The sequence below is a fragment of the Oncorhynchus nerka genome, linkage group LG11 (genome assembly GCF_034236695.1).
Source record: "Oncorhynchus nerka isolate Pitt River linkage group LG11, Oner_Uvic_2.0, whole genome shotgun sequence".
NCBI lineage: Eukaryota > Metazoa > Chordata > Actinopteri > Salmoniformes > Salmonidae > Oncorhynchus > Oncorhynchus nerka.
In genome coordinates this window covers 26,842,600-26,858,099 of record NC_088406.1, presented here as the reverse complement: position 1 = coordinate 26,858,099, position 15,500 = coordinate 26,842,600, and the positions used below count along the sequence as shown (strand labels likewise).

Here is a 15,500-nt window from a genome sequence, read left to right as displayed (position 1 = left end):
CATTGAATAGCCCCCGTGATATGGAACTTTTCAGGGAAGTTAGGAACAAATATACAGACAGTTAGGAACGCTAAGGCTAGCTTTTTCAAACAAATTTGCATCCTGTAGTACAAACTCAAAAAGGTTCTGGGACACTGAAGTCCATGGAGAATAAGAGCACCTCCCAGCTGCCCACTGATCTGAGGCTAATCCACTATAATTGAGAATTTCAATAAGCATTTCTCTATGGCTGTCCATGCTTTCCACCTGGCTACCCTACCCCGGTCAACTGCCCGGCACCCTCCACAGCATCCCGCCCAAGCCCCCACCATTTCTCCTTTATCCAAATCCAGATAGCTGATGTTCTGAAAGAGCTGCAAAATCTGGACCCCAACAAATCAGGCGGGCTAGACAATCTGGAACCTCTTTCTAAAATGATCTGCTGAAATTATTGCAACCCCTTTTACTAGCCTGTTCAACCTCTTTCGTGTCGTCTGAGATTCCCATAGATTGGAAAGCTGCCACGGTCATCCCCCGTGGCAGCTTAAAAATCCTACATGTTGCCCAGCAACAGCCCCAAAACGTCACTGCTCTAGAGGAGATCTGCTTGGAGGAATGGGCCAAAATACCAGCAACAGTGTGTGAAAACCTTGAAGACTTACAGAAAACGTTTGACCTCTGTCATTGCCAACAAAGGGTATATAACAAAGTATTGAGAAACTTTTGTTATTGACCAAATACTTATTTTCCACCATAATTTGCAAATAAATTCATTAAAAATCCTACAATGTGATTTTCTGGATTTTTTTTTTCATTTTGTCTGTCATAGTTGAAGTGTACCTATGATGAAAATTACAGGCCTCATCTTTTTAAGTGGGAATACTTGCACAATTGGTGGCTGACTAAATACTTTTTTGCCCCACTGTATATCGATCCTACCCTGTCTTTCTAAGGTCTTCGAAAGCCACGTTAACGAACAGATTACCGACCATTTCGAATCCCACCGTACCTTCTCTGCTATGCAATCTGGTTTCAGAGCTGGTCCTGGTTCACCTCAGCCATGCTCAAGGTTCTAATAAACGATATCATAACCGCCATCGATAAGAGACATTACTGCGCAGCCGTATTCAACAACTGGCCAAGGTTTTCGACTCTGTCAATCACCACATTCTTATTGGCAGACTCGACAGCCTTGGTTTCTCAAATGATTGCCTCGCCTGGTTTACCAACTACTTCTCTGACAGAGTTCAGTGTGTCAAATCGGAGGGTCTGTTGTCCGGACCTCTGGCAACCTCTATCGGGGTGCCACAGGGTTCAATTCTCGGTCCCACTCTTCTCTGATGTCACTCTTGCTGCTGGTGAGTCTCTGATCCACCTCTACGCAGACGACACCTTTCTGTATACTTCTGGCCCCTCTTTGGACACTGTTAACTAACCTCCAGACGAGCTTCAATGCCATACAACTCTCCTTCCGTGGCCTCCAACTTCTCTTAAATGCACGTAAAACTAAATGCATGCTCTTCAACCGATCACTGCACCCGCACCTGCCCGCCCGTCCAGCATCACTACTCTGGACGCCTCTTACTTAGACTATGTGGACAACTACAAATACCTAGGTGTCTGGTTAGACTGTAAACTCTCCTTCCAGACTCACATTAAGCATCTCCAATCCAAAATTAATTCTAGAATCGGCTTCCTATATCGCAACAAAGCATCCTTCACTCATGCTGCCAAACATACCCTCGTAAAACTGACCATCCTACCGATTCTCGACTTCGGCGATGTCATCTATAAAATATCCTCCAACACTCTACTTTAGAACTTGTTCTCAACTAGCCTACCTGGTTAAATAAAGGTGAAATAAATAAAAATATATATTTCCACTTTTGGTTAATGGCAACAAACCCTGGCTGTTGTCTTTAGCTGATGAGTGGGGTGATAATCAAACATTCCACCGTGTTCCCTAGCACCATCCTGTTGGTTAGCGCTGCTCTTCTCCACTATCTCTGTGGTAGCCTTAATCACAGGCTTTCACTTCTCAGGGAGACGAGGTGTCTGCAAACACGTCGTGCCCACATGATAACCGAGAGGCTGCTTGGAGGGATGGGCTCACTGTTACTGAGACTGCATGACTCATTGAAACGCACCACCACTTTACAGGCTGAAAGTGCGCTACTGCTGATTTAATGCCCATCTGATTTAATTGGCTGTTTGATCAAGGAGAACTAAACTGTGTTTGAAACCTAGCAGTGTGTGATTATTCTTTGCCTTGTGTATCCATGCAATATCTTCTTTGCATGTTTTTTTTTTCTCCATCTGATCTCCACTCTAGTGCGTATTTTAGAATTTTCATCTTCATATGTTATCCTTGACAATATGGAAGGTAATTCTGGATTACAGCATATCCGCCTTGCCTGCCTGCCTGTGTATGCCCACAGCAATATGAGGACACCTGTTGTAACGGATTGTTTGGTGCCCCAGCAGGTGATGTCTCCCCAAGGAGAAGGCTATATGAGAGGAGACCGGGCCTGATCCCTTCCTCTGAGATTTATCCTTTTCTCTGATAAAAATTGAGAGGACGATCTCTTTATGGCATTTGACCCAATTCTACTGTACCTCTCCTGTCCTGGCATACTTTTGGTGCTCTAACATGATCCCAATGCTGACCTTTCCTGGCAGACTTCCAGCGTGAACATCATGCTCCCAATGAGCTGGGTGACGGCTGTTCCTTTATTCATTCATTGTATTAACATTAAATTAAATGAATGACCCAGTGGCACACCCTCAATCATTCTCAGTAATACCAAAACATTATTAGACTTAGCAGTGGCCCATTAATCAGAATGATGTATGGTTTAGTCTCAGCCTTGCCTTTCAATGCTGTACAGTATTTTTGAAGAATTTAGAGCTGGGGAAATTCAGTGCTTGCAAATGTTGAATCTGTTAATGAGGCAAACCTAATTGACTGAACATCTTAAGAAATGGAGATGCTTCTTCATTGCTTGCTTCAGTGTTATTATTGCCAAGGGAAAAACGTTGCTGCCAGCTATCCTCATGACACTGTTTGCAACACATTAGGTTATACCCTCGCACACAGATGTCAGCAGTTTGGAAAGTTTCCCTGTGTCTACTCTGTGCAATATTACGCTTTACTTGCAGAGGGACTGTGCTTCAGGTTACTGTGACGTTTCCTGTGCCTTCTGGCAATCTGAAGACTGTGTTCTCTTTCTGTAATGCCTCGCTTGATGTTAGTTGTGGAATGATATTTGAGTGAATGTACCATCTCGCAGTCGGTCTCCTGACTCTCCTCACCGGATGCCTGCCTATGACAGTGACACTTGAAAACATATTGCGCATTTATATTCCATTTGTGGAGTTCAAATGCATTCACACATGTTAATCTACGGTTGGCCTACTTCCTTTTTTAGCTGTAGCTGAAAAAAATATATATTTTACTTCGAATATCTTTAATTTGCAGGATTTTGCATATCTAATATCTGTCTAGATCATTACGAAATGGAGGTTAACATGCTCTATTTTTGGAGATGTTCTAAGACTGGATCATTAGTTCATCTTGAGTAAATACAGTGCTTAAAGTCTCATGTTCACAATTTTAGCAGAGATATCTGGAAACTTGTTGGACAACATTGCACCTTTTCAGTGGTGAACAATATTGAGGAACTGTGTCAAAAAAAACTAATTACCCACCACCTCTTTGAACTTTGTTTTCACATGCTTATATTGAATATGTGTGTGTGTGACTCAATCACATTTGCCTTCCTCACCAAAAGGTAAACAGATCAACATGTCTATAGTTCATCCGGTCACCCTTCAGTATCACACGATAAAATGGGCCTATTCCATCAGGCGGCCTTGTTGTTTGACTTTTGAGAACCTGCCGGCTCAAGTCTTCCTAAAAAGGTGTTTCACAAGCACTGCAAGTCGGTGCAAAATCTTCACTTCAGTCAATTCTTCTTTTTTGTTATTTTTTTTTTTACCCACAAAGTCGACCCCTCTCTCGGCAGAGCTTTGAAGAGTGTTCCCTGGCTCCTTTGTGCTTGTGTGGATATGGACTATGAGGAGCAGTGGTGGTGAATAGTTTGCTTTGAGGTAGGGGGTAAACTCTACTTTCCTGATTCTTCTGGTAGTAGCTCGCTAGCCCTGGCCCTGGTAAAAGCTAGTAGATAGCTTACTAGATAGCCATCCCTCAATGGTCTGACTGGGAGGCTTGATTTCCCTCCACTACAAGCCCTTTCTGTTAGTTTGAATTGATGCATGATTCATATTCTGCTGGCATATTGAAGGCAACAGCCTGTTCGCCTGCTTTCAATATGCCAGGCAGCAATCTACAAACGAGTAACTGTATTAGGCTTGTTACTCATTCTTTACAGTGCACACAGCTCTTAAACCACTTATTGCTCTTTCCTGTCTGCAGGGCGTGCACAGTGAGCGAAATGACTTGGTAATAGATAGCACTACTAGATATCTTGCACAACATCTCAGGTAGAATAGACTATGGCTTGTGGCTTCACCTAATGGTCATGATTATGAATCAGTAATCAATAAAAATGACTCGTTGCTTGTTGAAATGTGTAGACTGTACATGTTGACAGATCCAAGGAGGACATATTATGCAACTTTATATGGGCCTCCAATAGAGGCCAACTTGTTCTGACAGCTGGGATTTCTGAACAAGCTGGTGTTGAATACTCTGAGTTGTTGTTTCAACCCAGTGTCGTGGGGTATAGACGTCAGAGTTGCAGTACCTTGAACTGCCATGCCACCGGTCTTGTGTGCTTACTGTACATAAAATCTGTATTCATTCATGTGATTGTGTTTTGAAGGAAAAGCTTTGTAATGAGTCAACCACTTCAAGGATAGCAAGCAAAACACGACTCATCACCTTAATTATTCATATTGAAATCAAATCAAATCCAATTTTATTTGTCACATACACATGGTTAGCAGATGTTAATGCGAGTGTAGCGAAATGCTTGTGCTTCTAGTTCCGACAATGCAGTAATAACCAACAAGTAATCTAGCTAACAATTCCAAAACTACTACCTTATAGACAGACACAAGTGTAAGGGGATAAAGAATATGTACATAAAGATATATGAATGAGTGATGGTACAGAGCGGCATAGGCAAGATACAGTAGATGGTATTGAGTGCAGTATATACATATGAGATGAGCATGTAAACAAAGTGGCATAGTTAAAGTGGCTAGTGATACATGTATTACATAAAGATGCAGTAGATGATATAGAGTACAGTATATACATATACATATGAGATGAGATGAATAATGTAGGGTATGTAAACATTATATTAGGTAGCATTGTTTAAAGTGGCTAGTGATATATTTTACATTTCCCATCAATTCCCATTATTAAAGTGGCTGGAGTTGTGTCGGTGTGTTGGCAGCAGCCACTCAATGTTAGTGGTGGCTGTTTAACAGTCTGATGGCCTTGAGATAGAAGCTGTTTTTCAGTCTCTCGGTCCCAGCTTTGATGCACCTGTACTGACCTCGCCTTCTGGATGATAGCGGGGTGAACAGGCAGTGGCTCGGGTGGTTGTTGTCCTTGATGATCTTTATGGCCTTCCTGTGACATCGTGTGGTGTAGGTGTCCTGGAGGGCAGGTAGTTTGCCCCCGGTGATGCGTTGTGCAGACCTCACTACCCTCTGGAGAGCCTTACGGTTGTGGGCGGAGCAGTTGCCGTACCAGGCGGTGATACAGCCTGCCAGGATGCTCTCGATTGTGCATCTGTAGAAGTTTGTGAGTGCTTTTGGTGACAAGCCGAATTTCTTCAGCCTCCTGAGGTTGAAGAGGCGCTGCTGCGCCTTCTTCACGATGCTGTCTGTGTGGGTGGACCAATTCAGTTTGTCTGTGATGTGTACGCCAAGGAACTTAACTTACTACCCTCTCCACTACTGTTCCATCAATGTGGATAGGGGGGTGTTCCCTCTGCTGTTTCCTGAAGTCCACAATCATCTCCTTAGTTTTGTTGACGTTGAGTGTGAGGTTATTTTCCTGACACCACACTCCGAGGGCCCTCACCTCCTCCCTGTAGGCCGTCTCGTCGTTGTTGGTAATCAAACCTACCACTGTTGTGTCGTCCGCAAAGAATATGAAGATGTTCATGTTGTGATTAATTTTCCTTACTGTGACATTCTCAAAAGGTTCTCAAATTTCTGATACATTCTCAAAATTAGCTGAAATAGTGCGATTGTAATTATTCCCACTTGAAACATAAGGTGCAATTAGTATAGTGATCTACAGTGAGTATTTAAAGGCCCAGTTCAGTCAACACTGTGAATTTCGAGTGTTTTTAAATTTTCAAACAGAGGTTGGGATAATACATGAAATTATGAAAATGATAATGCCCCTTTAAGTGTAAAAGCTGTTTGAAAAGACTGCCTGAATTTTCCACCTGTTTTAGTGGGGTGGAGATTTGACATGGTGACATCAATGGTGACATCACCATGTGGTAAATTGTTTAATGGACCTATAAGGGTTCCAAACCAATAATAGCACATTTTCAGTTTTCCCCTCAACACTCAGTCCTAGTGAAATTCTTGCTTGAAATATGGCTCTTTGCTAAAAAGCTATTTGTATTTCTTTTTGACAATTATAATTGTCTGACTAACTCTGGCATCATAATTGAGAAGAATGGGATAAGTGATGCTTTTAATTAGAGTTCGACCCATTATGATTTTTCAACGCCGATACCGATTTATTGGAGGACCATAAAAGCTCATACCGATTTAAATTTTTTAAACATTTTATTTATTTGTAATAATCACTATTACAACAATACTGAATGAACACTTATTTTAACTTAATATAATACATCAATAAAATCAATTTAGCCTCAAGTAAATAATGAAACATGTTCAATTTGGTTTAAATAATGCAAAAACAAACTGTTGGAGAGGAAAGTAAAAGTGCAATATGTGCCATGTGTAAAAAAAGCAAACATTTAAGTTCTTTGCTCAGAACATGAGAACATATGAAAGCTGGTGGTTCCTTTTTAACGTGAGTCTTAAATTCCAAGGTAAGAAGTTTTAGTCCTATAATAACTACAAGCTATCTCTCTCTCTCTACCATTTGAATTTAATTTATCTTTGACTATTGGATGTTCTAACAGGTACTTTAGTATTGCCAGCCTAATCTCGGGAGTTGATGGGCTTGAAGTCATTAACAGCGCAATGCTGCTGGCAAACGCAGTAAAGTGCTGTTTGAATGAATGCTTACGAGCCAGCTGCTGCCTACCATCGCTCAGTCAAACTGATCTATCAAATCATATACTTAATTATAATATAACACACAGAAATATGAGCCTTAGGGCATTAATATGGTCAAATCCGGAAACTATCATTTCGAAAACAAAACGTTTATTCTTTCAGCGAAATACAGAACCGTTCCGTATTTTATCAAATGGGTGGCATCCATAAGTGTAGATATTCCTGTTACATTGCACAACCTTTAATATTATGACATAATTACATAAAACTCTGGCAAATTATTTCGCAACAAGCCAGGTGGCCCAAACTGTTGCATATACCCTGACTCTGCGTGCAATGAATGCAAGAGAAGTGACACAATTTCCCTAGTTTAATATTGCCTGCTTAACCTGGGTTTCTTTTAACTAAATATGCAGGTTTAAAAAAAAGTATACTTCTGTGTATTGATTTTAAGAAAGGCGTTGTTTATGGTTAGGTACACATTGGTGCAACGACAGTGCTTTTTTTCGCAAATGCGCTTGTTAAATCACCCGTTTGGCGAAGTAGGCTGTGATTCAATGATAAATTAACAGGCACCGCATCGATTTATATGCAACGTAGGACACGCTAGATAAACTAGCAATATCATCAATCTCGTGTAGTTAACTAGTGATTATGTTAAGATTGAATGTTTTTTATAAGATACGTTTAATGCTAGCTAGCAACTTACCTTGGCTCCTTGCTGCACTCACATAACAGTTAGTCAGCCTGCCACGCAGTCTCCTCCCAGAGTGCAATGTAAATCGGACATGATCGGTGTCCAAAAATGCCAATTACTGATCCTTATGAAAACTTGAATTCTGCCCTAATTAATCGGCCATTCCGATTTAATCGGTCGACCTCTTGTTTCCAGCTACAATAGTCATTTACAACATTAACAACAATGTCTACACTGTATTTCTGATCAATTTGATGTTATTTTGGACAAAAACAAGGACATTCCCTAAACAGGGTTTACCTAGAATGATTGCCCCTGAAATAGGAAGAGGATTTGAAATATGAGAGGATGGGCTACATAATAGCTTTCTCCACTGTCACTCAATCTGCTGTTTTATGCAAATTATTGTAAGTTTCAGTGTGCCTTTTGAGATTCCCCTTGTTTCATTATAAGTGGTCCCATTTATAGACAAAGTTCAAATTTTATTTCAAAATGGGATGCCTAAATGCAGAATAGTGAATGTTTCCTTGAAGAAATGTGTCATATTATTATAAATAAACCACTTTGATGGTGCTTTTGTACCTCAGTGGGTTGATGTGGAGTGTGTAGGCACTCGTGAATACTTCCACTATATCTACTCCCTAATGTATTCTTGGGTGCCTTTTACTAGGCCTGAGAGTCTAATACAGGACGGGAAATGGAGAGATCAAATATTTCCGCCCACTGCACATGGAACTCTATCAAACCTGCACAGAGTGAGGCTGGAGCCCACACACCTAAACAGGCAGTCGTAGCGTGCCACTCGCGGTGAGCTCTCTGGTTCATGAATATGCGTCACAGTTCCTGGCGAGGGATTTAGAGCGAATGGGACAAGACGCTGTGTCAGCGTTTTGGAGCCGTGTGGGAGAGTGACTGACTCGGAAGTAACTTGTTTCGCATTTGACCAAATGAAAACCAACCATCTGTTAATTAAATGTGTTGATGAATCACAGAAGGCAGACGTTGCACTGAGTGATAGGGTGAGACTGTCATCACTCCGCTGATGGATCAACTCTGCCCGAGATTGAGCTGCTTTAAACGTCTGTGATCTGAGCACTATCAGCCTGCTCGTTAAAATGGACTCTTCAAAGGGCATTTAATTAACCAAAGCCTCCCCTATTCATCTATGAGCTTGATGGCCATAGCTCAATTCTCCAAGGAGATGGTGGTGGTTTTTAATTGCAATGAGGAGAGATTTATTAAAGCTAATAAAATCCTTTGAGGTACAGTAGTCTTATGATAGAAAGCCTGCTACTAATAAATGGACCAAAGTCATCTATCAATTGAAAAATGGAATCCATGCTTGGAGCTCAGAGCTCCTTCTAAACAATTGACCCTTTGCTAAGCCCCACCCCCCTTGGTTACTGTTGCAACCTCAGACAACATTTTCCCGGGAATTCCGGGAATTCAACCCAATTCCCCATTCAACCACTTGCGAAATCCCCTGATCTCAAACTGTTTCTAATACCCAATTTAACACTGACTACCCTTTCCTAATCGGGAAACTCTTGGGTATGTTGTGGTGGACTGCATTACAATGTTGAATGGCTCTTAAGTCACTCAGCATGCAGTCAAAGCTATAACCACTTTTGGGCGCTAACTAGTGTTCTCAAATCATATCCTGAGGGCGACAGCACATGGGAGCTAGCTTAGCTAGCTAACGTACATTTAGAAAAAAAACTAGTTATATTAAGTGGCTAGCTAGCTTTAGCAATGCTTGGGGGTCAATGAGACTGAGCTAGCTAACCAGCTGAGCAAGCAAACAATGTAACAATAATTTCGGATGAGAAAAATACTCAGGTTCTGCACATCAGGAATCACAGTAGCAAGTACTCCTGGTGCACTGTACGATTTGTTTAGCCATTTTTAACATTGATTTTATAAGAACTTTTTTCATAGCCCCCATTGGCTTTCCTGCAATTATAATAAAAATCAGATTTAATCTTTTATAAACGATACAAAACACATACAAAGCAAACACCTGCCCAGACCCACTAGCCCCCACGATTATCTCCAGCGCTCTTATCACTTTCTGCCACATGGCCTCAAACTGTACCATTTTGTTTCTCTGTCACCCATTCACTTAAAAAAAAAAATATATATAAAGCATTTGACCATTCCATTGCATGAACGACAGAGGATTGGTTCATTTAAAACTTGAGATTGTCCGAGATATCGGACTTGACGACAGTTGCTATCCGTTGGAGTGCTGCGATTGTTTGCCCTAAATTCTGGGGCAGGGCTTAGCGAAGGGTCAATTGTCTATAGACTTTGTAATCTTAAACAGCCTTCGGAATCCGACTGACACTGTGAGCTGTGATGTTTAGCAGCCGATTGCGTCTTTGAGCTCCAGCTGATTCCAGTGTGTTAGGTCAGCTAAGATGAGAAGCTATGAGAGTTTGAGAGGTGTCTACTGTGTTCTCTGTAACACTCCAACCCAATAGCTGTGGCCTGGCATCTGGTCATGCTGAAGGCCTGTGCTACTTGGCCTCAGTCTACTTCCAATCTGTTTGTTGGTTAAAGGAGTCTCCCTCTCCCCTCTGTCTGCTGGCCTGGGAAAAGTGCTGAAGCATTTCCTACCCTGCAGACTGTTTCTCTCTGCCTCTTTGATTGGAGGAAATGAGGCAGCAGAATCTAAGATGAACATTTTGGGGTCTTCCTCACTCTTCAATCTTATTTTTCAGACATTAGGACAGAGGGCATTCAAGGCAACAAGTGATTTACTGTTTGACAACCTCTGGCTTTGTAAAGAAAGAGCTGGTCTTGTTTAGCAGACGGTCACAGACGATCTGTGACTTTGTTGGGGCAGCCCACACTCCTAACTGTATACTGCCAGGCTGCTTTACTGGCAATCGGTCATTATTGCATAATGCTCAGGAAAACTTACAGTGATGAGAAGAATGCACTTCATACACATTTCAGTTATGCTTTTATGCAATTGGATCACATTGGATATGATGAGAACAATATTGCCCTGCAATTAAATTCTACTCTGCATAGGCTATATTTACTCTGTCAACTCTGATCCAATACAGTATACACACAACCATAACATTTACTGTATCTGAACACCAGTGGGAAATGTTTAGTTGTGAAGGTGCCATGCAGTGAGGGTTAGTAATTGGCATATTATGTTAATGCATATGGCCTTTAATAAGGAGGGACTGATATCACTAGTACTGATGCTGTGAGAAACATCACCATAATGCTTCCCTTGCACATCTCAGGTGTTAAAGCTGCTGCCTCAACACCCAGACCCCATGTTGGAGATCAAACTCATCATATGAAAGGTTTTGTTGACTCTATTTGAATAAGTTTACACATGTCAATATGTTTAATGTTGGTGTTTTAAAGATGTGTAATGATCCATCTCTACTCTCGAAACTGGACTGGAAGCCTAAATACAAATAATTATCATGATCCAAGATATTCACTACAGGCTGCTTATTAACCCTACTACATAATAGGATGACCTATAATAGATGTGTATATGCTTTACTTGAGCTCACATTTGAAGTTGGTTAGTTCAGTGTTGTCATCCTGTCTATGGAACTAAGACCCTCCCAAGTCCTTTCTTCTCCGTATTAGTACACACACAGGATAGAAGCCAGTCCTACTTAATTATGCAGTACTCCCTTTAATACACTACCATTCAAAAGTTTGGGGTCACTTAGAAATGTCCTTGTTTTTGAAAGAAAACCAATTTATTTATTTATTTTTTTGCTAATTTTAAAATAACATCAAATTGATAAATGCAGTGTAGACATTGTTAATGTTGTAAATGACTATTGTAGCTGGAAACGGCAGATTTTCTTTATTTTTATGAAATATCTACATAGGCTGACAGGCCCATTATCAGCAACCATCACTTCTGTGTTCCAATGGCACATTGTGTTAGCTAATCCAAGTTCATCATTTTGAAAAGCTAATTGATCATTAGAAAACCCTTTTGCAATTATGTTAGCACAGCTGAAAACTGTTGCTTAAAGAAGCAATAAAACTGGACTTAAGAAACAAACTTTCTTCTAAAACTCGTCAGTCTATTCTTGTTCTGAGAAATGAAGGCTATTCCACGCGATAAATTGCCAAGAAACTGAAGATCTCGTACAACGCTGTGTACTACTCCCTGCACAGAACAGTGCAAACTGGCGCTAACCAGAATAGAAAGGAGAGTGGGAGGCCCCGGTGCACAACTGAACAAGTGGGCAAGTTCGTTAGTGTCTAGTTTGAGAAACCGACACCTCACAAGTCCTCAACTGGCAGCTTCATTAAATAGTACCTGCAAAACACCAGTCTCAATGTCAACAGTGTAGAGGCAACTCTGGGATTCTGGCCTTCATTCAAATACAAGGACATTTCTTAGTTACCCCAAACTTTTGAACGGTGTATATTCATTCCTCACTAGACCCTTGAAGTACTAGTACCCCAGTTCATTCGATATGAAGTGCATATAGTCCCTTAGTTACATCCCTGAGCCAAAGGATTCTGATGGAAGCAGTGCAGCCTGGGAGGATGAAGACTTTGGACAGCAGTTTGTTTCCATAGCAGATTTTATAAGCCTATGGTTTGTGCTTGCGTTATAAAGCCATCCACTGCTCTGATGTGATTTATTTAGACAAAAAACAGATGATCAAATAACTGTGCTTCTGCGAGGCAGGGCAGGCAGCAGTGTCTGATCCTCAGCTAAACCCTACAGCACCCTGAAGCTCCTCAACCAGGACTAGTCAAACTCCACAACAGTGCTCAGCTCAACTGGTCTGGTCACAGAGTTGTGGTGACAGGGCCAGCTGGGGTGTGACAGAGTGGTCTTGATGAGCCCCATGCCCTCCTCACGGCAGTTCCACTTATGACAGGAAGCACAACCCCCTCTGATGAGGCAAATAAACAGCTGTCCAAAGCTGCAGAGCTCACGCTGCCCTGATTGCAAGCTGATGGGTGTAATTAACATGTATTTCAAATCCCTCCTGAAACACAGTGCTGCTCACAGACGGCCCATAGGATAGCTGCAATTTAAAACCGGCACAGTGGGAGGACTAGCAAGTCAGGCACAGTCTTCAATTGAGAAACATGCTGATAATATTGCATTCTAATCTCCATTTGTAATCATTTTTGTTAATCATGTTCACTTGGAGTTTAAACTCACATCTTGGTTTGTAATCTTGTGTACAGGTCAATTATTTACACTCTTGATATTGGGTTGTTTCACTTTCAGATTGTAATCAGCATGCGGTTTTCCAGAGTTAACTTGATTAGCATGCTCCTTCATACCCCAGGAGGACTGTGACATTTGTTGAGCCAGCCAGGCCCTTGCTTAATGTTATTGCCATTATTATTGTTATTATTGCAACTGAAATCAGTTGCTGCTGAGCCAGCAGGACCTTTAGTCATTCTCTGAGTAATTCATCTGGGATTAGTCAGAGTAGACCCAGGCCAAGGCTGGATCCTGCCCTGCCTGCCCAGTGGGCACCACACACGCACACATTCGACAAAGTCCTGGTGCCCTCTACTCTGCCGTAGAACCCAGCCAGGCTGTGATCCTCAGAGTAAAGGGATATTCAACAAATTCAATGTCATTGTAGTTTAATGTAATGTTCAATAGACACTCTGCACCTAGTCCTTTCAATTAGATTGTAATTTAGCTCTGACCTTGTATCGATGGAAGCCACGGGAGACAGTCACAGTTGTCATTGGAAACAGGGCTTGACAATGGCAATTCAAATTTGTGGCTTAGCATCAAAGCACTGAAGGTGCTTTTCATTGTATTGTGCAGGGGCGGACTGGGACCAGAATTTGGCCCTGGCATTTCTAAAACACCAGCCCCCCACCCCCTTGAGGCCTCCATTACCAGCCAGATAATTATCAGTTTGCGCAATAAAACCACTAAAAATGGACCAGCCCAGTGGCATGTGCCACATGGCAGTCTGTCCCTTTATTCTGTGTTCTATTTTACTGAAGTACTTAAATTGTAACATGTTTTTTATGCTTTGATGATAGACTTTTAACTAAAGATAACTAAAATATCCATCAAGAAGACTCTCATATTCTGGGGGAATTGTTCAATTGAAGTTTAGCAATGTTCAAATTGTAGGCCGATTTTTCTCCCAAGGGGTAGTGAAATGAATCTGCCATAATTAATTATTGTGAGATAATGGTTCAATCTATTCTAATTCAACGACCACTTTCTTGTCTTTCTACTTCATTGCAATATGTTGGTATTAAAATGCGTAGATATGTGTGTGGCATGTTGATATTCAAATTTCTTCTCTTGCTGACTGTTGATATTCAAATGTCACCTCAGTGAAATACTTACAACAATCACCCATACACCTGTCATGTCCTAATGGATACAATATTTCCTTGTAGAATGTATTGAAGGCAATACTGACGTTTCTGTTTCCTTGTTCCGTTCCCAGGCAGGTTCCAGTTTGGTCAATGGGATGTTAGTGGTCTGGAGGCGTGCCAGGACTGAAGGAGCATGGTGAAGCACCAACCCCTGCAGGTCTATGAGAGGCAGCTGTGTTTGTCATGTCTCACAGGGATCTATGGATGCCGCTGGAAACGGTACCAGCGCTCACATGATGACACCACCAAGGTGAGTTCTGCCCAGCAGATCTTATGTTCGGACCTAAATTACCATAATGGACATGGTGTATCTATATATGGTAGTTATTTCTGGAAGGTCTGTTATGGCCCAAATGTCTGTTGGGTGAAGGGATCGAGTGTTATTGAATGGTACCGGACAGTTTATTTTTCTGTGCAATTCCACTGCAGGATTACAGTGCCACACTGCATCTTATCTCTCTCTATTAATTAAAAACACTTGAATTTAGTGTGTGAGTGTGCAGTGCATGTGGGTAGTAATCCTCTCCCATGCCTTCCCTTACCCTACAATAACCCCTTCTTTTAAGCTGTATTTATAAAGAGCCATGTAGGCCTATCTCTTACCAGATAACCTTGCAGCCCATCCCTAATAGCATGTCCTTGTGCTCTCACTTAAGGTGTCTTTGACCTTGGTACTGTGTTTTAAGCCTGTAAGTGCTGCAGATAGTAGTATTAGATTTTTTAAAATTAAGCATTCACAACCTCCCCTTGGTCACATTCATCAGACTTTATTTGTCTAAGTGGGTTTTCCGTAATGCTATGCAACCCAGGTCTGTCTGTCAGTGATTTAGTACCGCATGACAAGTAATTTAGAGAGAGCATGGGGGCTGGACCACGATAGTCCATCACTTAGCTAGCCTGGGACATGGAGACAGAGCTGAGGGGGCTGAAATGTGTGTGAAATATAATGTACCATACATGTTTTATATGGCTCATAAATGTGATATAAGGCTTGGAAAGATCAATATGGGGAGAGAGAAAGGGAAAACGCACCATTCCCTCAGGGTTATTTGCATACAATTTGACACATCATAACATGGATTGCAGTGTCATCCTACAACTCCCATTCACTTCAAACAAAAATATGTCCAAGTACCCTTTTTTTATTCGTAGGAACAAGCTCTCATCCGTTGAGCTTTACTTGCAGGCTCTGCCG

General features: G+C 41.5%; 1 protein-coding gene across 4 annotated transcripts in view; it reads left to right on the top strand.

The window, feature by feature from the left end:
* LOC115136625 (glycerophosphodiester phosphodiesterase domain-containing protein 5-like) overlaps positions 1–15,500 on the top strand; it is a 101,974-nt gene that overhangs the window by 14,232 nt on the left and 72,242 nt on the right. For 3 of the 4 annotated variants that reach the window (XR_010465034.1, XM_065024344.1, XM_065024342.1), the window contains exon 2: positions 14,377–14,555. Coding sequence is in view for 3 of the 4 variants with exons in the window: in XM_065024344.1 (XP_064880416.1) it covers positions 14,439–14,555 (117 nt within the window). In the remaining variant the exon portion in view is untranslated. Of the gene's footprint in view, positions 1–11,190; positions 11,254–14,376; positions 14,556–15,500 lie in introns of all 4 variants that reach the window. The other variant, XM_065024343.1, reaches the window with a different exon arrangement.